This window comes from Hirundo rustica, chromosome 14 (genome assembly GCF_015227805.2).
Source record: "Hirundo rustica isolate bHirRus1 chromosome 14, bHirRus1.pri.v3, whole genome shotgun sequence".
NCBI lineage: Eukaryota > Metazoa > Chordata > Aves > Passeriformes > Hirundinidae > Hirundo > Hirundo rustica.
The window spans coordinates 207,918-234,338 of record NC_053463.1 but is presented as its reverse complement, the minus strand read 5'-3'; the positions used below and the strand labels follow the sequence as shown (position 1 = coordinate 234,338).

The following is a 26,421-nucleotide window of genomic DNA, read 5'->3' as shown; positions in this document are numbered from 1 at the left end:
ACAAGGTGCTGGCTAGCTGGGCCCAAGCTTCTGAGGCTGATCTAACTGGTGCCAGACAGACCAAGAACTGTGGGCACAGTTACAGCTTCTGGATGTTCACCCCAAGCCTGCAACAGCTCCAGGTTGATTTGACTCTCAAAGCTAGAGAGGGAACAAGCTGAGTGCCCAGCTCTGTGGAGCAGTAGCACGGGTGTGTGAGATGGCAACCACCTCTGCCCACTCATCCCTTCCCTGGTGGGACTCTCACCACTGCCTTGTCCCAGATGACAGACATTCGCTCCTCTATGCCATTGGTTCCTTCTGGGATCGCTGTGAAGTTGTCTTTTCCAATGGCTTTCTGTGCGGTGCTGAAGGTACAGTGAGCACTTCCCGACACCTGCAGATCACCACTGAAGAGGGGTGGAACAAAGCCACTGTCAGTCATTTTGCAGAGTCAGACAGCAACAGAGACATGAGGGATATGGATTTCCTCTGGCCACGGGCAGGCCCTGGCTCAGTTTTTTTTTTTACGCTGCACCCGCATTTCCACAGCTCCTCAGCCTGAAGACTTCCACCTGACCCAGCCCCTGGGGCAGCTGTGTCACATGGGGGCAAGAGACCTCTGCCACGCTATGCTACCCACCTAAGCATGGAGAGCACCCTGTACAAAAGAAAAGTCAACAGCTCAGCTCCTAGGGAACAGGGTGGTCTTTGTGTCAGGCCAGAAGATGTCCTTTCATACCAGACTCCACTTCTGGCCGTTTGAAAGGTCTGCTTGAGAGAGCTCTTCTGTCACACAGGGAAGAAGAGGCCTCTCCGCTCCAAGACTGTCTCCCAGTCCCACAAGCCAGCCTTGCACTGTGCGCTGCCAGCTCCTGCATGCTGAGGACTAGCACAGTCCTCCCCCACCCCATGAAAGCCTGCTGCAGTTGGATGGAGGGAGTTGTGACGGCCCAGAAGCAGCTCTCTGCAGGAAGCCCAGAAAAGCTTCACTGAGGCTTTTTCACCCTCTGCCCAAAGGGGTACCTGGACGGATGAGATGCCCTGACCCATTCCGCTCCTAGGAAAGAGGAAGAGCCAGCGAGCTGCCCACAGACAAGGCAGGACGAGGAGCTGTCCATGGCTCCCTGGAAGTCACCCAGCTGCTGCTCAGTCCTCAGCTAACACTGGACAGGCAGCAGTTGGAAAGTCATTGCTGCCAGGTAAAAGGAAACAGACCAAGGCAGGCCAGCTCCCAGCACTGCCTGCATGAGGCAAGGGGCCTCAAGCACCTGGACAGTGCAGACACAGTGACTCTCCTCGAGGCTGCAAATCTGCCCTAATCCACTGGTAATCTCCACCTTCCTCTGATAATTTCTGCCATATGCCTGATGAATTGCACAGACAGAGGCTCAGAATAACGACACAACATACTTCCTGCTGGAGACAAACAACCTATCCAGCCCAGCTGCAACCTCAGCCTCTCCTCCTGCTGCAGCCTCACAGAAAACGGTATGGAAAAGGTGTCAGGACAGACACCTATGAGCTGCAGGGACCAAGAATTGCTTGTGTCTTCTCTGAGGTCTGGGGTACATTGGGAGTGGAAGGCAAGGATTAGAAAATGAGTTCAGGAGCAGGGCTCACGTTTCCTTGCCAGTTGTTAAGACCTGCAGCTATATCTTTCATCCAGTATGCGCTGAGGTATCTCTTGTCCACTGACCACAGCAAAATGCAGGGTGAGCTGCATACTCAGACCACAAATGCACCGGCATTTCTCTTACACCCAGACACAGCATCTCCACTCTAGCACAACCCAGGTTTATCCTTACATGCCCTGCTGGAGACACCTCTTAGTGACTGCTCATCCCTTGTTCATCTTGGTAGAGGTGTTTCCAGCATTACCTCAAAGGACATTTTCATTTACAACACCCTCAGTGTCAGCCATCCACTGGCTAACAAAGCAGGCACCATGCACACAACTGGATGTATAAATACGGGCTGAGAGCGGTGTGTGGTGGACACACGGCACGCAGACAGGGCCAGGAACACACAGCGTCCTCAGCTGCTGCACTGGCCTTGCCAGTGAGAGGACAGAGTGTAACTATGAAAGGTCATAGCAAATTGCTGAAGTGCTTTTCTTGTTTGTCTTTGTTTTCAACAAATCCTTTCTTTACCCCCTTGCCTTCAGGATGAAAAAATGACCTGCCATTCCAACCAGATGTGCAGGAGCTGCTCCTGAAGGTCTCCTGCACTCTGCAGGCTCTGCTACTGCTCACTTGTACAGGTGTGTGAATATATCTGCTTTGTATTTGACTGGGGTCCCCATCAGCCTGTGAAACCTGCAACACTCTCCACATTGGTGCAGCATCCTGCATCATCCTTCAGCATCCCAATGCAGGCAGACATTCCCCACTTCTCCAGCCCAGTGAATTGTTCTGTTGACAAGTCTGGTTTAGCTTGTCCTCATTTCTTTGTCTTCTTCATGGCATTTTAAATGGTTCATGACTACTCATTAGTGATGTTAAGCTTGGTGTCCTCCCTCCACTCTCAAGGATAAACCAACATGGCTTGGAGTCAGAGCCATTTCACTGCTCAGTTCTTTACAAACCTATAGTGAAGTGGTTCAGCTTGGACTAACCGCTTCCTTCCCTATCCAGAGTCCACTTTCCCCCAGCAGTACCCCAGCAGAGCTGTCACTCACCTGGCTAGAAGGGAGTTAATGTAGTCAGGAGTGGTTGGGTCTGGGCTCAGTGGCGGAGAGACCACAAATGCCGCAGCCTTGGCCCAGTTCTTGCTCCAGTAGTGTGTTCCATCAGTCCCCAGACTGGCTGTGATGGGCTCACCAAACACCACAATGCCTGGAGAAGGGCACAGAAAAAACAGTGTGTCGGGGGAGCCTGGTGGCATTCTCTGCTCCACAGCACTGCCAACAGCCTGCCATGTCCCAAGAATACCCAGACCCATGCCATCACTATAGGGTCCTCCTGCTCAAGGGCACAAATCCTCGTACACCAGAATCCCCCTTCACACCTCCTGCGGCAGCGGCACAGAGCCCAGTGAACAGAGCTGTGCACATGCCCACACTTGTGGAGCATCCCTGTGCTGCAGCACCACTGACAAATGGAGCTCCCAGCCACCTGAAAAGGCACCCAAGCTCCTCCAAGGGGCCAGCACGTCAAAGGGAGGCCAGAGCTACACGCAGCAGCTCAACTCACGTGCATTGAACAAGTATCCTCATTGAGCCCTTCACAGCTGCAGACAAACTGTGGTGTTTAAAGCACTGCTCCTACCTGTGCCTCACATACTGATGTTACCTGATTGAAAACAGGCTCCCTGTGTCCTACTGCAGTGTCACCCTGCCCTTCACAATTCAGGCAAACTCCTAAGCTAAGTGCTCCCTAGCAGAAGGGGAAGCACTGGAAGCACCTGAAGCACAGTGCTGATCTTGGCAAAACAACCACAAGGACACGAGGACCACATAATCCAGCATTCTGGTGGCAGCAGCAGGGCTGAGTGCAGCACCAGCTGCCACTCACCTTTTTTTCTGGCTTGTGAGATGAGGTCAGCAGCACTTTTGCTCATCACTTTAGTCACGTAGAGAGGACAGTTGGTCTGGCTGGCAATAGTGATGGCCCGGAAGACAGCTTCTGCTTCCAGCTGGAAGAGAGGATGGCACACAGCTGCAGAGGAGCACTGTCTGGGCTGGGAGGAGCCCGTGTTACTCTCAACATACCACTGATTGCTGCAGACACCCTGTGTGCTCGCTTTTACCCCTGACTCTCCCAGGGCAGTTTAATCAGGGAGACCTGAGGGGGGAAACTTCGTCTCCTCAGGGCCTGGCCCAAAGGCAGGCTATAGTAACACAATGCCAGGCACAGGAGCGCTGCCTGAACCCTGCTCGGAGGCCAGCAGAGCTGCGTCTGCTGTTTTTTCCACTGCCTGGTTCCAGCTCTCCTGACAGCCCAAGGAGCCCAGGGACTGCTGCCCAGCCTGCCAGCACAGCTTGTAGGCTGATTCCAGGCAGCAGGAAGGTCCACCCTCCCATAGCACGCCCCTGCTCCAGGCTGTCCCACGGCTGCAGCAGGTTTAACCACATGTCCCCTGCCACCCCCATGGCAGGGTGCAGGGGGCTGCAGGCTGGCAAGCTGCTTGTCATTGAGGCCTGGCTATACTGCAGTGCAGCTGCTGCTTGCCCCAGCCTGCTGACAGCCACCCCATCCCACTGTCCTGTTGTTAGTGGAGGGTAGATTTCCACCAAGAGGGATATCTTTGGACTATTACATCAGGTGTGCTCAGCCTGAGCACATCAGCCAGAGTTCTCAAAGTGTTTGCTCTACAATTTGACTTGAGAAAGTTCAAAACAGAAGCCTTAAAAAGACACAATGATCCAGCCTCCAGGGCAATGTCTGGGACCATGCTAGTCAAAATGTCCCAGGGCAGAGAAGCAGAGCACTGCATCCAGACACACATGCACCCCTATGCCTCTCAGACTGCTGCAGATCTAATTACTGTACAGTGAAAAGAGGTTTTTCTCTTCTTAAAGACTCTTTAAATAGAAATTTAAGCGAAAAGCCATTTTTTATCACCATACTTATGGGCTGTAGTTGTTGATGGGATTTAACATGTGGACAGGAGCAAACAGCCGTCACTGAATACCCCTCACAGCAGGTTACAATCTGGAGCAGCATCATCCTGCCCTACCCAAGTCACCACCATCACCTGATAGGAGAAAATGTCTTTAACCCACACTGAGGTCCCTCCAGGACAGAGAAGACCTGTCTTCTGTCCAGATCATGGAGCCACAGACTACTCTCCTAATGCTTTGCCATCTGCCTTCAGGTTTTATGGGGCAGTAGGGTCATTTGTGCTCCACCTAACATTTTCCCAGGTAGAATATGTTTTGGAAGAAAGATAGTGTTTCTTTTCAAAGGCAATGACATCTGGATTTGGCTGAACACATAATATCCACAGCCTTGCACTGTTCTCACTTGTCTTATACTTTATTGGCATTTCAAGATCAAACACTTAACAATGTTTTATTGGCTTTGCATGAGATCTGCACTGCTTATGGTAATGGGAAAGTTCTCAAATCTGGGCACAGCCATAGCATCCCATAATTGCGCTTTAGCTTGCCAACTAGTGGCAACGGGTTAGAGCCATAAAAGTAAGAGGGACTCTGAGCCACTGTGTTTGACACCGAGACTCTTCCCTGTACAGGAAAATGCTTCACAGTCTTGTATTTCAAAGAGAGTAAGTACTGTTATTACACTAGGCCATTTATGCTGGTACTAGCCCAAATACAGCCAACTTCTTACACTTTTAATTTAAGCCAACTGATTTCAGCAGGCCCTGAAGTACAGATCTGTTCCTGTGCTTCCCTACTCAACTTCGCTACTGTACCAAATTCCTATTGTTTTCTTCTTTCGCATGCTGTGGAAGTCAAAGCACCTCTCAGCAGGGAGTTATGAGAAGGAAATCTATCTAAAATTAGACTCAACTCATTTTAATGGACCAAACAGCAAAATCCCTGCAAGCTAAGATTAGAAGTAATCTCATTAGTGTTCTGACAATGATTTGTAACCAGGGAATTCCCCTTCTCATTCTTTCCCGTTCCTTCTACCAGTGGCCTCATCCATCTGACTCTGAAACACACTTTAGAGACTAAGCAGATATAAAGCAGGAAGAGGCTGGAATCTGTCAGCACTTAGATGCGAACAGTGAATTCTCAGAGAAACTAAAACTCGTCATTAGATTCTTCTTAGGCTTCTCACACCTTTGGAGTCACCAATATAAGACAAATGCCCCCAATGCAAACTCAAAGACTGCTACAGCCATACAGACACTTTGGTTGATTGGCTCCTCCCTATGAGACTCAGAACAAGGGCTTCTATCTCTGCTGGGGAACTCAAGCAAGACTGAGAAACGTCTGTCACAAACACGCACCTCGCTCTTTCCTGGGCAGATGAGAAAAAAGACAGCAGTGACTGCATAAACAGATACCCCTGGATGTACACACACTCTCTCCTGCCCTGATGCTTGCCTGGCCCCACTAAACAGACTGAGCCCTAATGTGATGGGAAAAACTCTTCAGTGAAGAAAGGCTGAACTGTCCTCTGCATCTTACCTCCTCAGGTCTGCTCAGCACATGGCCTTCAGGGCCTGTTATTCCCATCTCCAACATCCTGGCTTGTTCCTAGGACATCAAAGGAACAGAGGGATATTACAGGACTGAAACTACCAACCAAAAAAGCAGATCCCTTCTGTGTCAAGCCATTCCCTCAGGAACATCAACACCTTATGGCCTGTGGAACCATCAGGTATGGTGAGAGGCTGCTCTACCCTCAAGGGATTTGAAAGAGAAGGAGGGAACATGGGGAAATGGGAAGGCAGGCACTGACAAACATCTTCAATGAAACAAGCACAATGCAGAGACAAAAAAAGGGCTACAAAAACTCCCCATCCTCTCCAGTTCCCAGGTCTGTGTGGGAATTCCCTATCAATTCCCAGGAATCATCAATTACTAATTTTGTGGTATTTTATAATTAGGCAGGTGTTAAAATAGAGATAAGCTCTGGCCAATAAAATTCCTCTGACCACCCAGTTTTCAGGTGAAGGAGCCATTCAGCTGTGCACTGAGGTTCTAAAAAGTCCAAACAAAAACTGATTCTTGCAGTCTGAAAAGATGCTCAAAGAACGACCTCTTGATTCATGCTTCTTCAACTCCCAAGAACAAGAGAGAGGAAAAAACAAATAGTTGCAGAGCTTAACTGAGCAATGTCTTCTGTGTCTTAATGAGAATCAAAACATTTGGACCTTCTGTCATCCAGCACCAATTACAACACAGCGGGCCAATACACACTACCCACTCGATCACTAAACCACATCCCTCAGAACACCCGCCTTGCCAATCCAGCTTCATTAGCCATCTGTTTGCTTACAGGGACAAAATCTCTCTTGCCAAGGCAGTTCTCAATGGACTTCACCTCTCCTGGCTTGTTATATGCAAGGCAAAGGTCCCTGCCTCTCCACACTGAAGACAGCTGCAGCTGGAGCAAACATATCGTACTTGACGGACACTCACTTCCATTTAGGTAACTGCTAATGCACTATTTCAGATTTGCTTACGCACAATGTATTCACAATAAAAATTCTTTTTAACTTTGATATTGCTGCTAAACAGCAAAGATATCACCTTGCACAAGATGTCCAGCTTCACAGCCATTTTGCTAATGCCCCACACCAAATCTGCCTGATACAGATTTTCAGTTCTTGCATGCCAAAAGTAGTTACCTGTGCAATTATATCTCCATTTTCTGCATGAACTTGAGCTATGGCACCCAGCTCTGCCAGGCAGCTGAATATCTCATACAGCTAAAAGAGAGACAAGAAATGATTACTGAGCAGGCTGCCCACGGCCCTGGCAGCCCTCATGGCCCTTCCACCCATGGCCCTGGCAGCAGCAGGGCCCAGTGTAGCCATGCCAGGCAGAGCTCTGGCCGTGCAGGGACCAGTTCTCTGAAGGATGCAGTCACCAGCAGATGCTCTCGGTGATGTCCACGCTAGACCTGTGCCTCCGCCTGCAGCGCAGGAGCCCAGCCAGCCCACAGCACAGCCTGGGGCAGCCCTGCACAGGCAGCCAGGGTAGAGGACAGGAGAGGAGCAGCAAGGCCTGGCCAGGGGCAGCAGCCACCAGCCTTATGAGCTGCCCTGCACCCACCATGGCTCTCACCCCCCACTGCTCCACGAATCACCACAACCACAGCAGTGCAGGGGGTCTCACCTCAGTGTTGGACATCTGGTACAAATCCTTGTAGGCCATGTACACCATGAAGGAGTTAATGCCTGGGGCAGGGCAGAGAGGAGAGAAAGGTGAGCTGGGTAGGTTAGGCTGCCTGCTCCGGCCACCCTCCCCACCAGCTGCCCCATGGGGCACAGCTCTTGCTGGCAGCTGTGCAAGACCTCGCAGGCACCCGAGAGCGCAGCCACCTCTTGCCCTCCCTCGCCAGGGTACAGGGCCGGCCAAGGCCAGGCAGGAAGCGGCAGACAACGAACCTTTCTCCTGGACCATGGTGTGCAGCTCCTGCCTGATGCGGTCGCTCCAGCGGGGGATGTCCACGTGCAATGCATAGTCACAGCAGGCCTTGCCATCAGCCCACTCCCGCCACCGCTCCAGCGCCTCGGTCAGGCTGGACTCAGGCTCTGGCACCACATGATCCACTGCAGGGGCACAGCAGAGGAAGGGCTGGGCAGGAGCTTCCCAACCAGGTCATTCCACAGCAGCCTGGCAGCTCCACCACCCCAGGCTGGTATTTCAACAGCTTCAGGGCATCTCCCAAGAGGATATTGTCACCTTCACAAATACCTTGGCTCCTCAAGTGCTTTTATTGGCAGAGAAGTGCACAAAGCCTTTGCTTAATGGCCTCTGACACGGGACCAGGGGTTTTTACATGCTTCTGCTGAGAAACCAGCTGGAAGCTGAAGAGCCCTGTCTTTCCCCATCCCCACTCCCACCCCATTAGCACACAGCCTCCTCCCACACTGCAACACTAATGCACCTTTTATTGCCCAGCATGGAATCTCCACACCTTGCCACAGACCATTTCACAAAACTTTTTTTTTTTGCACAAAGGAAGGAAAAACGGTGGAGGGGAGAAAAAGGAGCCCAGCCCTTTATTGGAAGGATCAACACTTGGTCCTGCATCCCAAGAAACCCTGCAGTGCACACAGCTGTAACCACTGCACAGGACAACATCTGGACCTCAAACCAGTGCATAGCCATAGAATCCTCCAGGGAAGGACCTCAGAATTCCCTTTCCTTTTTTGTTAGCACCGTTTATTTTCAAGCAGTGTGGGATGCCAACACACCGCTCTGTTCCTCTCCCTCTGTCTCCTCAGAGTCATCTGAGCACCACGCTGCCATACTGTTATTTAACAGAGGAGTTATGTCATTGTTCTTTTTGAGGCTCCCAAGAGAAAGAGTGGCTGCAGACAAGCACTGCAGAACACAGGATCTCCAAGGACAAGGGGTTCTACGCACATCTCCTGTCCTGTCACTTCATCATTACTAAGGATCCAAAGATTCATCACAATCCTTACTCCCTAGGCTGCGTTGACAGAGATCACAGAAAATATGAACATAGTATCATGGACATGGAAAACACAGAAAACTGAGAAAAGCACGGAAAAAAGAAAGAACTGCGTGATCTTGCAGGAGTTGCTGGGTGCTGTCAGGCACAGGCCATGCCTGCTGCACTTACTAATCATCGTGGTTCCACCAGCCAGAGCTGCTTTTGTTCCTTGGAAGAAATCATCCACAGCAGTCATTCCTTTGTACGGCATCTGCAGGCGAGTGTGGACATCAATTCCTCCAGGGATCACCATCTTCCCATTGGCTTCTATGGTTTTGACCCCTCCAGGAACAATCAGGTTGTCTCCAATCTGCCTGATGAGATCACACCAAGATACTCACACAAAGGAAAACCCGCCACAACATAACCTCTGAACAGCTCAGCCAGGGACTGCCAGGACAGCTTCCAGCCAGCAGGAACACCCCACTCTGTCCTGCTCCCAGACCCAGGCTTGCCAGAGCAGAATCACTCCACTCGGCAGCAAGATGCAGGGTTGTCTGGCTTGCTTACACCTATGCTGTGCTTAGTCCAGGGGTGGCTGCCATCTGTTCAGCTGCTCTGCGGGTGACTTGGATGGCACCTGCTGCCTGGGGCAGGCACTGGGTTGGTGTAGGTGGGGAGTATGGTCTGATGGTGATCTCTGCAGTGTGTGGTGAGAACCTGCCTAGGACACCTCATACAATACAGGCTCACAAAACAGGCTCCGGAATGCATTTCCAGCCTAGCAGTCCTAACTGCTCACCCACGCACACAAAACCCGACACCAGCCCTGCTTCCAAGTGAGCTACATCCCTAATCTCTCCAGTCTCCCGTCCTTCTGCCCGCCTTAAGTAAGGCTCAAGTCTGAGCTTACTTACAGAGATGATTTCTACTGTAATGCCACAGCTGCTATGCCAGCTCAGGGCTTATCAGGGACTTGCAATGCTGCTTACAGCACTAAGTCCCAAGAGTGAAGGGACTCCTGGGAGCTGGGAAATAACTCAGCAAGTGCCCAGCCTGACTGGCTGCAGCCTGCTGGGTTCATGGCACAACCTGCAAGCTCTGGGCTCACTGTCTTCCCAAGAAGTGCACAGTTCCCCCCTCTCACCTAGTCTCTTCTTGTAAAGAGACTTCTGTGATCCTGAAGGACAACTTTGGTATCAGCAGGGCCAGACTGTAGTGAAGGCAGCTAAAATCACAAGTACCTAAAAACATCTGAAAACAGGAAATCTATAGAGTTCCAGCATAAATCCCCTAGTAACCTAATACACAACTATAGTGCTCTGGAGCCTGTCCTGTTCGAGCACAACTCGATATATCCAGCCCTCCTGCAGGCCAAGTCACTTGAACCTCAACATTCCCTTTCTCAGCCCGTGTCCCCTCAACCCCTTTATGTGTCCATATGTTCAATTCAGCCTTCAAATCTCTTCCTTCAGAAATCCTAATTTCATCAAGTCTTTCTCAGTGTTACTTGATAAATCAAGATTTAAAGATAAGCTGGTTTTAGTGGAAAACTTCTGAATTCCTTTGCATACTGGGGAGGTAAAAATGAGCAGAAAAATTCCATTTTTACATTTCATTCAAGCTGAGTGACTTTGCAGGTTTTTTTTCCCCTAGTGTAACAAAAAATCCGTGGACAGAACTGCTCACTTAAGTGTCCTCACAGCAATAAACCAGCAGCTCATCCCCTTTATGGAGATGAATCCATCACTAAAGGTTTTTAATTGCTCACTATATTCTTAGTAGAATTCACTTGTAAGAGCATTTAGCTTCCAAGGCAGTGAAATTCTGTGGCCTCCAGGCTGTAGATGAGGCTCAGTGATTTGCCCAAGGATACTGAGAAAGCATGTGCCACAGCAACATCTGAAACAGGCTCTGATCCCTGCCTGTGTACAAGTAGTTGTCAATCACAAATGGTCTTGTCCACCAGATAAAAATACAGTCACACTTCTTGAAGTATTTGTGTGCTGCTGGATTTTCAACATATACCACCCTGGGAAGGCAGGAAATTTAACTCTTACCGTAGAGCAAGAAATGCCTTTTCAAGTCTCTGGGCTAGAAACTATTACGGTTTTATGACTTCACCCAGTGTGGAGCTGGCCCCAGCACAATACCTTTGCCAAGTTTGAATGACAGCCTTTAAAGAATAGAGCTGTTCCTGCAGCTCTGAGACATACACAGAGAAGCTGGGGAAATCCAGAGGTTTCCTTGCAATTCTTGGATATCTCAAGGATGCAGATGACTTGCAGCACAGCACCGTCCTTGTTAGTGCTAAGAAACAGGATCCTGTGTGGGGTTATTCATGCTAACATAGTTAACACAGGGCAAAGCAGAAGTCAAAGATAAACCTTGTTCCTGGTGCAATTAGACACAACTTGGCTGTACAATGGACATAGTATCACAATCCCACCAGCCTGACTGCCATTCAGTCACTGGAGTTCCTCTGAAAACACATCAGACAATCACATTTGTGCTTACACACACTGCAGAGAGTTGAGCCTCTGAAGAGAGAGGGTTGTTAAGTTTTACTGCCTGCCAAGTTGGGCACAGACCACATCCACAAAAAACACCAATAACCACCCAACCTGAAGCTGGTTTAAGGGGAGATGGAGATAACAGAAATTCCATACTTACTTTATGAGGCCATCCTCCATGTAAATGTCAGCATAGAATGACTGGTCATCATTGACTATTCGCCCTCCTTTAATAAGGAGACGATCACTCTGAAAAGGGAAGAGCACAGCAGCTGTTCAGTAGCACATAACACACATGCTTCATTCACTTTTGACTGAGGTGGTGGTTAGCCACTGGAACGGTTTGCCCAGGGAGGTTATGGATGCCCCAACCCTGGCAGTATGCAAAACCAGGTTGGTTAAGTCCTTGAGCGACCTGATCTAGTGTGAGGTGTCCCACTAAAGGGGGTTGGGACTACAATAGGGTCCACTCGAACCCCTTAATATATTATGATCTTATGTTTCTCAGCAGGCGCTCTCCCACTGCGCACCTCAACCACTGATGCTGCAGAAAGGTCACTGAACACAGGTTCACAGTAACACTCCAAACAACAGTAGAAGAGCAAGGATTGAAAATGTCATACTCCTAAAGCTGTTTCTAAGTGGGAGAGGGAGCTGCCAGAAACACCACCGAGGCAGACAGCACAAGGCAGAGTCACTGGGGACACAGTAAACATGCTTCCATAAAATATAAAGAGGTCAAAAGCTTCCTATGGCAGGATATTATACACGTAACTCTGCAGGCAGCATGAGCCACACACCAACATTTAGACCAAGTTTGTACTACGGGCACGTCTTTAAATCTTATCCGGATACCATGTAAAGTAAGTGGTATTAAAGAAGACAAGTTACTCTCTCCTGGTCACCACCTTGCAAAGACCACCAATAAGACAGGCAACCAGCTGGCAATCTGTCACTCTCCTGTTGTGCTTGAGGTAATGCTTCTGAGGCATTTCACAGGTCTATACAAAAACCAGGAGGCACTGGACTGCACTCCAGTCTCCTGATTTACCACCTCTTCTGTTCTCCCTTCTATTGACCAAAGTGGCCAGCAGCCTTCTCTGAAGGAGCACAGCTACACAACAGAGGAACAACCCATCCAGAATCATGCTTATGTTCTTCCCGCATTCACACTTTTGGACCAGACAGCTCAGCATACAGTGATAGGAGAGGATGGGCACTGTCCTGCGGGGAACAGATCCTGTCCAACATCTCTTCAGCTCTTGGTCACACCTTACATTCCTCTCTGTTACCCCTGCTACCCACAGCCCAGGTTTTGGCATGTAAATACACTCCCCTTCCAGAGTCTCACAAGGACAAGGGCCGACCAGAGCTTTCAGCAGGGCTCACGTGCCAGCCTCACCCTGTGATGCTCTTGCGCGGTTAATCGCTCTGCAGGGAAATGTGTTTGCTCTCCACCCACCACCCTTAGGGCAATTTCTGAAGTATCGCCACCGCGGTGGGAATTTGCAGCTTCCTTTCCGTCAACAGAAGGATGCAAAGAATACTCCTGCATCCCGGCAGCAGCCAAGGCCCAGAGCCCCGCGTGCGTTTTTCCAACGATCTCATCCACACGCAGGCGAGACAAAGGAACTGGGTGGGGAAGGAGGGGAAGGAGGGGAACGCCGGCGCGCCCAGCCCCGCCGCGGCTCGGCGCGGGGAACGGCGGCGGGCCGCCCCGCACGGCCCTGCAGACGGCACCCCAGCCCCGAAAAGGGGCATTTACCTTCCCCGCCCAGCACAGCCCAGAGGGAGCCTCGCCTCCCGCCAGGAAAAGAGCTCAGACGAGTTGCTCCCGGTTCTCCTGACACTCACTGTCCTCTCCAACAAACAGACCCGGGGTCAGCCCCACACTTCTTCCCTGACCCAAGCTAACAAGTCGCGCAGAGGACTGCCCAAACTCTTCTAAGGGGGACCTGGAAGCAAGGGCACGTCATAGCCCCCCACGTACAGCTCCTTCAAACACCCTGCACCGAGGCACCTCCATGAGCACACGGAAATCCCGTTCTTGACCAGCAACCTGGGGACTACGGCCACCTGTCACAAGCGGTCGAGGCACAAGGACAGCCAGGGCCCTGGCCTGGCAGTCCCAGGGGCGTGGGTCAGAGCACAGCTGCGCTACCTCTCCCCATGGGGCACAAGCTGGGTGATGGTCAGCTTTGGGCCTGAGGACCCTGAGCACAGACACAATTTAAAAAAAAAAAAAAAGTCTCCCTGCCCAGATCCACTAACAGCCCTCCTTTTTTTTTTTTTTTTTTTTTTTTGTCTTGCCCTCCTCGACTTGCTTTCTCGAATTCCTGGAGCAGGTTCTCACTAGAGTGTGGGAACATCAGCAAATACTGATGCTGGCCTGTCCTTCCCTGCACATCAGACAAGAGGAAGCCACGGGAGTCAGGCACAGGCAGCACAGGGGCAGGAAACTGTCGCGTTGACAATTACTGAATAAACTGTTAATATGAGCTCAGGAAATATGCCTACTCCACAAGAGGTCATTCTGTGGCAGATGTAGAGGGTTGCTCAGTGCTAACCCTGTCAGTACACAAAATTGAGAGATCCACAGTGGCTGAAGCACAAAAAAGGCATCCATTCAGGAGATCAAGCACTGCTAGAAACCACCCGCACACTGGACATCGAAGGGACTGCACCAGCACCCACCCACTGACTGCAAGGAAAAAATGCAACTAAGTTAAATAAGGAAAATCCAAATGACACATCTATAGGCTCTGGCATCGTTCAGGAGTGCGCCCAGGGGTCAAGAGGCAGGGGAAGAAGAAGAGAATGAAGCAGTTATGAGGAAATTAGCCTGATTTAATAGCCAGGCTTCTGCAGTGCGCACTACCAGAGCAGCCACAAACCACAATAAATGCACTGTTCCCATATCAGGGCTCACTGTGCCTCTATACACCCGCCACAGCTCTTGCCAACCAGTGTCAGGCTGTGTCATCAGCCAGTGAGCAGAGGGAAAAGCCCTCCTGCACCAGAAGGCAGTGGGGCATGGCCAGGGAGGGAGCAGCCAGTGCCCGAGCCCCAGCCACTGCCCAGCACAGCCTCCGGGCCAAGGGCACCAAAACAGCCGTGGTGCGAGATGCTGCACTGACCACTGGCACTGACCTGACCTCCACTGCTGACAGTGCCTCCAAAGCACTCGGGCAGCCAGTGACAGCTCATCTGCCACTAGCGTGGTGCTTTCTGGAAGAATCCATTTCTGCAGGCACAAGGGATACCTACGAGGCCGAGCCTGGAGCTTTCCCTCCAGCACGGCTCTGCCAAAACCGGTCTGATTCACCACCAGCCCTTAACACCTCTCCATGCTGGTAAGCCTTTATGCAGAACTCTCCCTGTCTCTCTGCTTGTTCGTATCTGGGATCAAGCTCCCAAATCCATTACCCATTCCTTCAAGCCCACACTCTGCTCCTGATACCCTTAAGCTTCATCTGGTCATTCTGAGACCCCAAAGAGGAATCAGGCGGTCTCTTAACATTTTTCAGAATGATGCTGCAGAAAGAAAGGCAGGCAGCATTTCCAGAAGGCTGCTGGACCCAGCCAAGAAGAGTGCTCACCTACTTTGCAAAGCACAAGGGCATAATTAGGGGAGCATAGAAGCAGAATGTTTTCCCTTGTAAAAGCAGAAACACTAATTGCAGTGGTGTTTCATCAGAAGCTCATGTTTCCTCCTTACTAATGTACCACACAACAGGATGGAAGAACCCCTGGCTAGTGGCACAGAGAGATAGTTACCTGCCAGCAACACAGTGATTCCCTATGGTTTGTGTCTTAGAAATTATATACTGATAGCTACCCACTTACCAAAATCTGTCTAGTAACTGAAGCTGTCTTCCTACTTTTACCTGATACCACATACTGCCCAACACCATACAGACCTCCTTGTTTTTAGAGGTGGCAGAGACATCACAGAGATGGTGTTTATGGGCTCTGGCAGGAGGACTGAGGTGGGCATGGTTCACACCCAAAAAAAAAAAAAAAAAAAAAAAAGGATCTCCAGTCTACCTGGCCTAGGAAAGGATTTTTAACAAAAGCACAAAAACTGAGTAATTTTGATTCAACCAACAGTTCTGCTAACAGGTATTTTGTGAAATCAGGACAAGATTTTAGTCTTTCACCTCTCTTTCTGCAGAAAAAAATACAGCAAGAGGACAGCAAGAGGAGAAATACTTTGATTACCTTTCCAAGCAGCCAAAGAAAAGGAACCAATAAACAGTCTCTCAACAGACACACAAGATCTGCAATTACTATTCTTCTAAGCTGGGCACCCTAGCATCAGCACACATGTGAATAGTAATACCATGTTTAGTGGTCTCTGATGCATGGTGCACAACGCAAGACAGTGAAGAACAACACGCCCATACCAAACTGATGGAGCCATCAGTGAGAAAGCCAAAGCTTGGCTAACCTCCGCTGCCTGTGTTTCCTCCACTGTGCAACTGACACACACACCTGTACTTCCCAGCCTTCCAGCAATGACTACAGTCTTGCCTGTCACGCTGTCACACACAGTTTTTTACCAGGCTTTTACAATTCATGTTGGGAATAATTTGCACAGAAGTTTATCTCACACTAACACATGCACCACTCACTCATGCTGCTGGCCTCTCCACTAAAATGACTCTTCTAGAAAAGATGAGAAACTGCTGCAAACAGATACAAGAGGCAAAGTGTGTTTTTTTCAGATGTTACTGGCAGAAACCAACTACAAATACTGACTGCAGCACACTGAGTACAAGAGGAATCAGGAGGAAGTGCTTCTGCATCTCCAAAAACACACTAGGCAGTTGAAGCAATAGCTCCTGGGAAGCACAAATACCCAGTTTTCCAATACATCCTTCATGAAAGCCCAACCTGCCCATTGCTTGGGAGACAGAAGTGAGGAAGGCACTGCTCCTCTTGTTTGTAAGCTCTGTCCCTGATTCAGTGCTATCAGCTCCGAGATCTCTGGGTGAGTTACCTGCCAGGGGAAGTGGCTTCTGTTATTCTCTGCATACTCTTGTGCTCCAGATCTCCTCCACCTTGAATACAATGCTTTAGATGCTTTAAAGGAATGGGACAACATACTCTCAAACCTCCCTCTACTAAAAAACACAGCTTAGGTGACAATCTGCCATCCCCATCAGGTGTTATGTATACTGACATGCAAGAAGATTCTGGAGCAGAAATCTAGAAAGGAGGAATAAACAATGCCAACAGTGCCTGGGTGGCACAACTGGTGGAAAAGGACAGAACCAACTTTCTTCTAGGGGAGACACTGGAGCTGAGTTTTTATTTCTGCCATTCCATTAAAACAGAGGAGGCCACCCGCCATCTGACTCCACTTCATTACCTCCCCTGAGTTCCCATGTCATTTAAGCAGAATTCCATGGCAAATGCTTCCACTCCAGCCAGAATATGATAATGCTGCAGAACAGGGCCAGTGAGTCATGGAGGATCATCCTCAAGCTGTAGAAGTCAGAGGAGAGAGCTACCTGTAACATCAGTGACACAGACAGCATATGCCTGCAGCATTTTCAGCTTCAGCTAAAAAGGAAAGGATTTGATAGGAATAAATCAAGCAGCTTGGAAGATTCTGGTTACCACTGAGGGGAAAGAGTTGCCATTGGATCCCAGAGGAGCAGGTACAAGCCCTGCATATTGATAAAGTGTATCATAAAGAAAAAGCCCCAAAGAATGGGAGCAATCCCACCTGCAGCAGCAACTGGGTTGTCCCCATGGTGGACTAAGGATACAGAAAAGGCAAGATGTGTAAAGCCATAATATTGCTTGTGAAAGCACCTGAATCTGGGCTGACAAAGGAATTTCTCTTTACAGTGGTCAAGATATTAGTGCTTCTTTGAGAGCATTTTGTTCACATTTGTACATGCGAAAGAATAATGGAAGTCAAGTGCTTTGCTCTTCCTTTTTCTTCAGAGGGCCAGAGCTGTCCCCAGTAGAAAAACCAGGAGCGACAATGAAGCCAGCCAAAAGCCAACAAGATGAAAGACCAGACTGCCTTGCCAGGAGCAAGCCCTCTATGGCCTCCGCAGAGCGAGCCGTGGAGCAGAGCTGCCAGGGCAGAAATCGGAGCAGGAAAACCCCAGGGGGAGCGGCACGGCAAGGTATCGGTGGGACCGGGGCTCCCGCAGCTTCAGGGTGAACCCAGCAGCCACCGCCTCTCCCGGGCGGGCCGGGCCGGGCCGGGCGGGTCCCTGAGCGCTGCAGCGGTACCACCGCACCTGACACGGCGAGAGCGAGGAGATGCTCGGCGGGGACACCGAGCGTGGGGAGCGCCCTCCGTGAGGCCGGGGCAGCCGCCCGCCCCCTCCAGCATCGGCTACCGCCGGGCACCGGCCACCGCAGACGCTCCAGTCCGCGCCGCTCCGCCCGGCTCAGCTCACCGGCGGGGCCGGGGAACCTGCGCGGGCGGCGGCTCTTTGTCTGCGCGCCGCCGCCGCCGCCACCGCCCCGCTCCGATCCGCAACGCAGGACACAGGCACCGAGCCTCCCCCCCGCCCCACGGGGCGCCCTGCCCCGCCCGCCGCACCCACCGTGATGCGCGGGATGTTCTTCTTGCCCTGGTATGACATGACACCGCACCGTCCGGCCCGACCCGCCGCCGCCGCCCGCTCTGCCTCCGCGCCGCTCCTCACAAAGGCGAGACCGAGCCCGCGCCCGCCGCACCGGGACAGCGGCACCGCCCCGCCCACCGCCCGCCGCCGCCGCCAGGGGGCGCCGGGGCCCGGCCCCGCCAGGGTGCGCCCGCCCCGCCCGGCAGGTGCCAGCCCCGACCGCGGGCACCGACCGCGGGCACCGGCACCGACCGCGGGCACCGACCGCAGGCACCGACCCCGAGCACCGGCACCGAAACCGGGCACCGGCAACGAGCACCGACCCCAGGTACCAGCACCGACCCTGGGCACCGACCCCAGGTAATGGCACCGACCCCGAGCACCGGCACCGAAACCGGGCGCCGGCCACGAGCACCGATCCCAGGCACCAGCACCAACCCCAGGCACCGACCCCGACCCCGGGCACCGACACCGACCCCGGGCACTGGGCACCCGCAACAAGCACTGATACCGGGCCCAGGCACCAACGCTGTCCAGCGCATCTCCATCCAGCCGGCAGGGACGCCCATGGGGCTGCCACAATGAGAGCCCTGTGCTGGCCAAGACCTTCCATGTACCACTGGCAAGTACAATGAACGACGTGTGTAACAGAACAGGCAGTCTCGGGCTGCTGGCATGCACCTGGATCACCCCAACTTTCTTTCACATGCACAAGACTTGGAAACATTAAAAAATGATAAAATACACCATACATCTGGCTCCAGGAATCCAACATGCCACACAAACACTACAAGTGCTGGCAAGAACCCTTCCAAGGACTTCTGCCCTCTTCTTTGCTGTAACTTTGGTAGGAAGGTCTAAATGGTGGAACTGTTCACAAGTACCCAGCATGTGCTGAAACAGACAATGGGGAGCCTGGCCCACAGCTGGCCAGGACCATGCCAGCAAGAGTTGTACCACACTGGGAAGAACTCACCTACCGCTTCCTGCTTGCCACAATCCACTGTGCTGCCAGCAGGTCCTAAGAACCATGGCCACCCTGAACCTTGCTTTCTCTTCAGGCCAACTCCGACTCCACTCTTGTGCTAGAGCTTCGAACACCATCAGCAAGATGCTCCTACAGATCCTGCTGCCAGGCAGTCCCACTAGGAAAATCTCACAGCCACACCTGGCAAGGACATTGCTGTAAATCCAGTTCTATGTCCTGGCACAAAAACAAGCCATCTGACCTGTGTGACCAACACCCAAACCCTCCCTCCAGTTTGCTTTCTGAACTAGAACCTAACAACAGCATCAGGGACAAGCACCCTGCTCGCCACTGTGTGCAAAGGCGGAACATCTCACAGCAACAACCCCTGACACTGCAGCCAACTTTGACTGCTACAGAGCCCTGAGAGAAGTGGATGACAGCAGCGTGGACTTTCAGTACCATGTGCTCTGCAGTAACCCAGCCTAAAGCTATTATTACCCACTGAATTTCTTACTCTGTGTGTTTCTGCTGAAGTTCTTGGATAGTTTTACTGAATATGTATTTATTCTAAACTCAAAACCCTTTCACCAGTTTGACGTCAAAGTCAGCAGATGCTCAACAACTTACTTATTACTACAAGGACTGTGAGAATACTGGCAAAATTGTAAGGGCTGCTTGACCCTCCTGTTTCCCTGTCCCAGCTCCTATGCCACTGCTGGTGAGCTGCTGCACCCCTGCAGTCAGCAAGAGACAGCTGGAAACCTTCCCCTCCATGGCAGATCCATATGCAGGGGACGTCTGCAAGCACCAGGCAGGGAATGGGGGAGCAGTGCTGTGCCAGAGCCTCTGCAACTAAAAACCTGAGGGGAGAAGATCAGGCACCGCACCATGCTGTTCTTGTCACAAGACTGCAATGTGTCCAAAACAGATCCTGGTCTCTACTGAAATTCAACTGGCTGGGGCTGGGAGGTGAGAAACAGACTCAACTTTGATCACCAAACCTCTCAAAACTTCACTCATGCATTTTCTGGAGTATGTCCATGCCTGGTGGTGCCACATTATCTTTGTCTCGACTCAGTAACAGAAAGAGCAGCCATTAATTAGTTAATAATAGATAAATGACTGTGCAGATGCTGCTGACTTCAACACTTGGACAGTTTCAAGAGCCGGGCTTGCATCAGCCCCCTGGATGCTGGCCAGCCACAGTGACTTCAGACCCCTCGTTTGAAGAGATGTACTTTCCTCATGGTTGCTATGTGACACTCACACAAATACAATCAAACACCATGCCCTGGGCCCAAAACATTCCAAACAGAAAAAAACTTTTTCCATAGGATCTCTTCCAGGTGCAGCTACTCACATGTTTCAAAATATCTCCTATGAGAAGCATGGTCAATCTGAAAGTTACTTAAAATGGCAATCCTGAGTTCAAAAGCTCCTCATGGTTCCAGGTGTTTGTGGACAGCCACAAGCGAGAGGAGCAGGGTGAGGAGCACCAGTGGTGTGAAAACAGAATAGAAGGCCCATGCCGCTGCAAGGACTTTGACACCAAAATGAATGTAGCTCTGACTGTGGGCCACTAATGCTCAGCAGCTGGGCTCAACCCCCCCTCTCTGGGGACCAGGAGGTTCCTGACCTGGCTCTAATGCAAAGGAAAAAAGCAGATCTCATCAGCCCTATGTGTCTGTGACCAATGACTCATACAACAACCAACATTCACTGACTATCACTAGTCACAGAACAATCTGGGCCCAATTGTCATAATGTTCAGCAGATTTGCTAGGCCAGCCTGTCCCCATACATAAAATCTCTTCCTCCCATACATAATTTTTTGCATCAGCTCTCCTAACAGATGAGTTTTCAGGGGTTAAGTTATGTCAGAGGCAGTGAATCCAAGGGACAGAAACACCATCCCTGCAACAAAGTGGAAGTCCTGTGCTCCCAGAACAGTTCCTGCATATCCAGAGGCCCTGCCATGTTCCTGGAAATATCTGCTTCAAGCAGGTTGAAAACAGGCTCTGTGAATGCAGGGCTGGCAATCTGTTTTATACCTGGTTGCAAAACTCAGTTTCTTTTCTGCTTAAAATTTCCATAAAGACCAGTATGTCCTGAGAGGAGCATGATGTTTTCAAAATCACATCAGCCCAAATAATACTCACAGCACCATATCAATGCCCTGGCAGTGCAAGATTGGCCTGCTGCCTCAGTACCCCAGATGCAGTGACCAGCTACCTGCGAGGGCACTCCTGCCAGCCAGCTCCCTGCTCCGCCTGCACTGCACACACACCGGGGCCAGCCACTTCCAAAGCCTTCCCCACCCAGACCTGAGAACGAGGACAGAAGGAAACTAAGGACTATTGCCACAAGGCAGTGTAAAAATGAAACCATGCTAGGGTAAGTTTTGTGGTAAAACATAAGCTCTTTGCAGCAAGCAGGAACTCTTCAGCTGAATCCCCAATTTCTCTGGAAAGCTAGCCCAGCTGCAAAACTCCCATGGAATCTAATATCTGTCTTCTTAAACAGGGGGGTGGGATAACAAACGCAGCAGTTTTGCTTAGGTGCTGGCACACCTACCACAAGCAGCCAAAGAACTGACTCTTATTGCTGTGCTTCAGGCATCAGATTTCTTAAAAAATACAAATACATATATGTGGGATTTTTTCAATAAAGATCTGAATAATTAGCATTCAACCCCATGAACTGTAATGCAAGTTTAACTGTTGTATTTGCTTTGTGGGAACTAGTTCAGTGGGTTGGATTTGTTCCCATTGTTTGTAAAAGTAAGAAATATAATGTGACTTCAAATTACTCTCTTATAAAAAGAACAAGTAAAACCAAAACACAGATGCTGAAGGGGGTGATATGGAGGTGATGAACTAATGCTATTAGGATCCCTTCCACAAATTCAGGATTTTAAACTGCTAAAGGCAGTGCACAATTGCAACTTCAGGTTGTGCAAAGCTGCCTCGTGAGGCACAGACTGCTGTTGGCTTGGTGTTCCTGCTATAAATTACTGGCATTGAATACCAAAAAGCTGAATGCTGAAGTCAGAGCACATTTTACAAGTATCAGAAAAACAAAGAGAGAATCAAGTTAGTCCAAGCTTTGTTCTCCATTTGAGACAGCCCTGCTTGTATTTCCAGGGTGTATCACAAGTTGATATCTAAGCAGAACCACACAGACACGTGTGATGCTGGCTGACTGCCAGGAAAAAACCAAGGACTTGTTTTTTCCATTTTTTTTGCTGATCTTCTGGAGGGGATGAACACTTTGCCTGCTTTCGTTGCCTGCTCGTTTCCCTTGCGTTCCTTTTCCCCTTCCTCCCCAGCCCGAGGTGAAGCCACAATCCCATGTCTGTGGGACCACAGCCAGTTGCATTGGAAATGACAACTTGGCTGCAGAACCGTGCAGCAGAAGGACCAAGTGTCTGGGGGTTAGCACCACATGCTCCTGCCTGTGTGACTGGACAGAAGAGTGAAAATGCACAGCTGAGCAGTGAGGAGGAACGTGGAGGAGGCCTGCACAGGCTTTTGGTCAACCTTCCCAGGCACTAGGCACAAAGTGCAAGGCTCCTTCCCTGCTCCTCAAAGCCCTGTTGCCTCTGCAGATGCCCAGTATTGCAGCTCTCCAGTACCTATTCATGCATCACCAACCTTCTGTGAACATCCTGGCCACAGGAATTCAGAGGGTGTTGTCTGTGACCTACAGAGAAACTCTTTTTACTCATTATAGTAAAGTGAACACTCTGGCAAAACAAATGGCACGACAGCTCTCAAAGAAAACCACAGGACACTTCAGAAGGGTAGAGCCCACACTGGCTATTACTGATGAAAACCTGCATTGAGTTAAATCACTCTTGCTAAAAACAGTCTCTGCAAATAGCCCAGATAAGCACTGAATCTTGGTCCTCCAGTGTTGTTCCTCCAAATCTTAAGTGTTGTGCCACAACTCTTGCTGCAGCAGAACTCAGTAGCAGGGAAACGGACCTCCTGCTTTGAGCAAAGAGCATCTGAAGGGCACATCTCTTGCTCTCCAGGAAGCCTGCCAGCCCACAGGGGCAGCTCCCCATAACCACAGCCTCCACAGTAGTCCCCCTGGCCCCTACCCTAATGACTGTCACTCTCTATCCCTAAATCCAGGGGCAAAGCTCAAACTCCCACTGACAGAGCAAAGGCACAGCTCCCACCTGCTCTATCCCCACTATGACTTCAATGCACCCCAATATACAGCCCAAGTTTTGTCCTTCCAATAGATTTTGTGATAAAACAAAGCAAGGTTGGATCATGTGCCTGGGTCTGTATTATGCTGTTCAGTTGCATGACACCACGTGTTATCACCAGGCATTTATTTACTGCAGTCATCTCCCTGTAGAAATGCTGGTGCTTTGATTGTAATTAATGTCACTATAGGGAAAAAAAAAAAAAAAAAAAAAAAAAAAAAAAAAAAAAAAAAAAAAAGTTGTGTTGGTCTGTTGTACTTCCTATCAACTGTTCACCACAAAATTTAAAAGATAGATCTCTGTCTGTTGCCCTGGGCACAGGCAAGTCTCTTACTTTCAGCTTCTCTAATAAACAAGTTGCTTGGGCAAGAGTAGATGACTTGAGCTCTCTCACTGTTTCTTAATCTGTGAAATTATTCAAAGTTCAATTTGCCTTGACAAAAGTGCCTTTGTGTGCTCTGAGTCTGCAGAGTCCAACAAAGGCAAACTCCCCATGGCTGCGCAGGCAATGGGGCTCAGTGTGCACAGTGCATTTCCCATTGCACTGTCATATTCTGGGTCACCTCAAAGCTTGAAAGCCACAGTACCGAGTCATACAATTCCTTCTAGCTATACACACACAAAAACACATGTATAAAGCAGCCCATCCTCTCAGGCAAGATGTGCAGATAAAAGGGGTTTGGCTCCTGGTGCTTATCAGCTGAAGGCCTCAGAGGAAGAAATCTAGAGGCAGGAATCATCAGGAAGAGAGGAGCTGTGGAAGGAAATCCTCAGCTACAAAACACCGGAGATAAGGGCCTACATAAGACCTTCAAAAGGCAACCAGGCTTTTTTTTGAAATTTTGGCACAGCTAATAAAGAAAAGCTCTCAGCAAATCATGCAGACAGGCTGTCAGGAGCTTCAGCTCCTTTTCCAACAAGCAGCAGCATAAAATTGTTAATGCAGTGGTCAGTTCTGCAGCTGCCAGTTAAACCATGTGGACAAGGTTGGTACTGACAGGAATAATGTTAATTTTGTTCCTGACTCTGTAAAACAGCTGTAAAGGAGCAAAGCTCAAGAACATGAACTGAGAAGCATGCCAGTAAGAAACCAAAAAGCAGAGGCTGAAGAAATTAAAGTGTAATGAAGAAAGCTCAAATTAAACATTGCCTAGCTAGACATTCCTACAGAAGACAGTGGACACTTAGGACAGCCTGATGCTTTTCCCCAACACCAAGACAGCTCAAGTCACCACAGTTCACTGCTGTGCTTCCACTAGGCTCAAGCTGGTGAGGTTAGGCCTCCAGATCACAAATGTCTGCTGTTTATCAGGTTTACACTCCAGAACCAAGTGGAGGTTTCTGCAGAACCCCAAGACAACCACTCCACCCCCCTGTGCTAAGATGCAGGTGATTTTTTATTCCATCTTGAAAAATGGGGGGGGAGGAGGGTTTGCCCCTGTTTACGGTTGAAAAAGAGTGACCTTAAGACGGCTATTAAAAAGTTCAGCCCCTAAGAAACTTATTGACCAACGGCAGTGAATAGCCTTACTTGCCTGATGCAAAAATGAGCCACGGGACCACTGAAATCCCAACCAAGACATTCACTCAACACTATTAATCATCTTCTTGCCCAACTGCTAGTGCAAATAGAACCAGAACCAGCACAACAAGCTATCTTAGCCTCCACCAGAAGGACTATGCTGTGGAGCTGCACGGATTAGTTTATCACTTTCGTGTAAACTGAGAAACTTTATGCCTAGTGATACCTTCAACACTGTCACTTGCAGATCAATGTGCCGCCACCCACTGCTGGCGTGGTACTCCTAATTTGCGCCCATGGGAGATAAAGATCTACTGGCTTGGAGTAAAAGGTCCAAAATCCCCACTGTTTTCGGGTTTTTTCCATGTTCAGTGGCGCGGGAGCAGGTATTCTTTAATACAAGTATAGAAGAGCTCCTGCAGCGAACGGAGCCAGCGGCTCTGACTCTCCGGGCGCCGCGGTGAGACCGCCGACACCCCGCTCCGCCGGGGGAGCTCCGCGCACCGGCAACGGCCGCGACGCCGCCTTGCCGCGGGGGCGGCGGGGACGCTGCGGGCAGCCGGGGCGGACGAGCCACGGCAGCACCACCGGCGGCTCCTCCAGGGCCGGCCCCGGGGGCGAGCGGCGGCCGGACCCAGCGCGGCCCCGCTCCGCCCCCCGAGACCCCGCCCCGGGGCCCGCGCCCGCTGTCCCGGTACCGGCCCGGCCCCTACCCTGTCGTCCGCGGGGGCTGGGTCCTGGAGCCGCTCTTCGCGGGGGTCGCCAGCGGTCGGATCGGGGCCGGGGGCCGCGCCGGGCGGGGGGTCGGGGCCGGGGCGGGCGGGCGGCGGGGCGCGGCGCTGCCCAACGCGCAGTGCCTCGAAGTCGAGGGTCTTGCTCTCGAAGGCGCCCTCGACGCTGCAGAAGAGCCCCCCGCGCTTCTGACGAGGCACCGCCGCCGAGCCGGGCCGCGCCAGGTACACCGGCAGCTCCTCATCGTCGCGCCGCCCGTCCGCCGCCATCCCCGCCGCGCCGCCAGGACGGGACGGACGGGGCGGGATGGGGCGGGACCGGGCCTCGGGGCGGGCCCGACGGGAGGCTGAGGGGCGGTGGGATCTGCGGGGGTGGCGCTCGCCCGGACCCGGGGCCGGCCGCTCCCGTGTGCTCCGGGCCTGATGTTGCTGCCGGGGTCGCTGCCAGCGGTCGCCTTCCCGGGACGCTCCAGCCGTGAGGACGGAGCGGACACACGGGAGTGCCTCGCTGCTGACCGTGCGGGGCGCTCGGCAGATGGGCTGTACCCGGACACACCGGCAGCAGCCCCCACAGCCGCGTGTCAGTTTTCCCCCGCCGGTACGTGGTGCAGCCCGCAAACCAGCGTTTGCTCGCGAGCCCGGGGCCGTGGTCTCGTTCTGCTTGGGCCGTGGTCCCTGCAGAGGCACTGCGCTTGGGTGGACGCTGCAGCCAGACGCAAGCAATGTCCCCTGCAAAAAGGCTTCGCTGCTCCCAAACGTGAGCGCGTGTGTTCCTCGCAAACAAGCTTCGTGTGTTGGCTAGTTTAAGGTGTTGCTTTGAGAGCTCCGTTGCAACTTCATTTCA

General features: G+C 51.3%; 1 protein-coding gene across 2 annotated transcripts in view; it reads right to left on the bottom strand.

Moving 5' to 3' along the window:
• The window catches only part of DPYSL3 (dihydropyrimidinase like 3), a 28,715-nt gene extending 2,868 nt beyond the window's left edge, over positions 1 to 25,847 (bottom strand). Inside the window, exons 1-10 of one of the 2 annotated variants that reach the window (XM_040078165.1) lie at positions 25,560 to 25,847; positions 11,700 to 11,788; positions 9,216 to 9,400; positions 8,011 to 8,175; positions 7,739 to 7,800; positions 7,249 to 7,329; positions 6,083 to 6,151; positions 3,495 to 3,615; positions 2,660 to 2,816; positions 248 to 389 (exon numbers count right to left, since the gene is read on the bottom strand). In XM_040078165.1, the coding sequence (XP_039934099.1) occupies positions 248 to 389; positions 2,660 to 2,816; positions 3,495 to 3,615; positions 6,083 to 6,151; positions 7,249 to 7,329; positions 7,739 to 7,800; positions 8,011 to 8,175; positions 9,216 to 9,400; positions 11,700 to 11,788; positions 25,560 to 25,847 (1,359 nt within the window). Of the gene's footprint in view, positions 1 to 247; positions 390 to 2,659; positions 2,817 to 3,494; positions 3,616 to 6,082; positions 6,152 to 7,248; positions 7,330 to 7,738; positions 7,801 to 8,010; positions 8,176 to 9,215; positions 9,401 to 11,699; positions 11,789 to 18,114; positions 18,254 to 25,559 lie in introns of those variants that run through there. The other variant, XM_040078166.2, reaches the window with a different exon arrangement.
• Between the last annotated feature and the right edge of the window lie 574 nt (positions 25,848 to 26,421).